The 2,681-nt window shown below is 31.8% G+C and overlaps 1 protein-coding gene across 1 annotated transcript in view; it reads right to left on the bottom strand.

Annotated features, from left to right (window-relative positions):
* The window catches only part of BBS7 (Bardet-Biedl syndrome 7), a 36,250-nt gene that overhangs the window by 12,909 nt on the left and 20,660 nt on the right, over window positions 1-2,681 (bottom strand). Inside the window, exon 13 of the mRNA XM_011375169.2 lies at window positions 1,194-1,259. Coding sequence (XP_011373471.1) covers window positions 1,194-1,259 — 66 coding nt within the window. The remainder of the gene's footprint in view (window positions 1-1,193; window positions 1,260-2,681) is intronic.

The following is a 2,681-nucleotide window of genomic DNA, read 5'->3' as shown; positions in this document are numbered from 1 at the left end:
ATTCTTTCCTCTAAACTTCGAAATTATTGTGGCAAATTTAAAAAAAGAACAGAGCTTTTTAATATTTTTAGGCCCACTTCCTACTTTATTGGCACCAACTGTGAAAATGTAATTTAAAATGTTTAATTGGATTACATAAGATATGCTTAAATACATTCCTTTAGTAATACATTTATCCTAGTTTTCAATTTTCCTTTCAAAAATAAATGAAAGGGGACTTATGTAGATTAAAATAAATTATTTAGGAAAAAATTTACATTTCACTGAAACGTCCTTAATCAGATGTGAAAAAATTGTGTAACAGAATCTCTCTTGAAAAAAAACATACTCTGAGTCTCAGAACAACACCAACACCAGGAAAAATGTGACAGTCCTCCTTAGTCTTTAGGTCATAAATGTATCAAAAATAAATTTTAAATCTTACATTACAAATTAAACCACTAAAAGACTTACATGCCATGATCAGTATTTAACTGGAGAAGTGATTATGTTACTAAATTGCTTTAAAAAACTAAAAGATTTGCTCTAGAATAAAGAGTAATAAATGTCACTGGCGTACAATCGGAGAAATCCAGGTATTAGGAAAATACAGGACAGATGCTCAGATGTTTCAATAACCAAATGACCTTATTTGGACCATGAGATCAAACAAATTGTAAAAACAGAAATCAGTAAAATCTGAACACTAAATATTTGATGATATTAAGGAATCATTGTCGATTTTTCTTAGGTGTGATAACAATATGATAGTTATGTTGGAAAAAAGTTATATTTTAGACATGTACTGAAATATTTACAAAAGAAATTATAAAGTGTCTTGTATTTACTTCAAAATAATTTGGAATGAAGAGTGACAGTATAAATAAGATTGCCATGAGCTGATCACTGCTGAAACTGAAATCATTACTTTTACACGTTTGAAACTTTCCATGTAACAGAAAATCAGAAAAAAATTTCCCATTGTTGGAAATTAAGGATTGATAATGTAAGAAAAGGTGATTGACTGAGCGATAATAGCAGAGATAGTGGTCTGGGCTGAATTAAAACCTAACGGGTCATTTAAAAGTCATTACTCCAAAATGATTCATTTCAGGGAGAAACTGAATGCAAAGAAATATCAGATGTTGCAAGATAGACCAAGAGAAAGGAGAAAGTTCAAACTTTCAAGTAAAGGTAATTTCAAACATTTTTACCTTGAGCTCCAGCCTTGTGGTATTTGCCTGGCACCGGTAAGTGGCGAGAAGAAAGTTGTCATTTGACTGGGAAAAATTCAAAGTTAAGGAAAAGCATGAATCCATGTCTTTAAGGATAAAAAGCCATCAATGTTGGCTACCATTTACTGAGCACCTGCCATTTGGGTGGCACTGTGCTAAATGCTCTTTGCTTATTCCTACAAACAACCCCACGTGGTAAGTTTTACTAAGTAACTTAGCGGATGAAGAAACCAAGGCATAAGGGGTTGGGTGAATTTCCCAAAAGCCAGTTAGTAATGAAGCTGGAATTCAAATTCATATCTTTAAGACTCTAAAGCTGATGCTCTTTCCATCTTGAGTCTCTACAACGTTTTAAAATATGAATTGCTCTAAAAATTTAACAAATGGTACAAACTCCTAATGTTTATAAGACAAAAACATCGATGGTATAGAATGTCTTTGATTTTCACAAATACTTATTTCTCAGAAGACTGAGAAATATCTCAGCTCTGTATTCCCACCAAGTAGCACAGTACTTGGCTTACTGTAGGAATTCAATACATGTTTGTTGAATTAAATTGGAGAGGTTACTTTCAATAATAACTTCTTGAAAATAAATAGTAAACTATTAAAATAAAAAAATACATCTAGGTTGATAAATTGCAAATACAAAGCAATATGAATATTTGACGTGTAATTTTCATGTAGTTATATTCCTATTTTTAATACATAACTGAACAAAACGGATGCTAATCTCAAAAAGGAAATTCGAACATTAACATTTCAAATCATTTACACTCAGTAAACACAGAGGCTCGATCAACTTAAGAACATATTTTGTGTGATTAAAAAGAAATGTTATTTACTTAAGTATTTATGAATAAAATGACAATAGAGTAGAAGGGATAGAATGTCCGGGATTAAGTTTGGAATGGGGGAGGAGGGTAAAGAACATAAAGTAAGACTGGCTGTACGCCAAAGCTATGATGAGTATGTGGAGATAATTACACTATTCTTTCTACTTTTCTATATACTTGAAGTCTCCATAATAAGGTTTTCATAAAGCTATCATTCCAGAAAATGGGTTTTAGATTAGCATAAAATACTCATTCCGAAGAATCCTGCAGTGATGTAAATAAAAGAGGTTAACTTTGAAATTAAAAATTTTATGTTAATATTAACTTGATTTTCTAAATAATCATAAAAATGTAGGTCCTAATCTTTTATGTGTTCTCAAACAGGGATGACAAATCATAGATAATACAATATAACTGTTATAAAATTTATCAAGGAAAAAAAGCTTTACTACGAAATGATATTGTATTGACAACTATTCCCTAATGTAGCTGTCAACTTTGTCCTTCATCTGTTCTTTTTATTCCTCCCTTTCTAATATGTGTAACTTCCCAGCTCCAGTCGCCATGTCCTGCTCTGGCTTGCCTTCTGCAGTGCAGCTCCCCCGGACCTAACGTTGACCCCACCTTCTCT

The sequence above is a fragment of the Pteropus vampyrus genome, unplaced genomic scaffold (assembly GCF_000151845.1).
Source record: "Pteropus vampyrus isolate Shadow unplaced genomic scaffold, Pvam_2.0 Scaffold263, whole genome shotgun sequence".
NCBI classification, from domain to species: Eukaryota; Metazoa; Chordata; class Mammalia; order Chiroptera; family Pteropodidae; genus Pteropus; species Pteropus vampyrus.
This window is presented reverse-complemented; position numbering and strand designations above follow the sequence as displayed.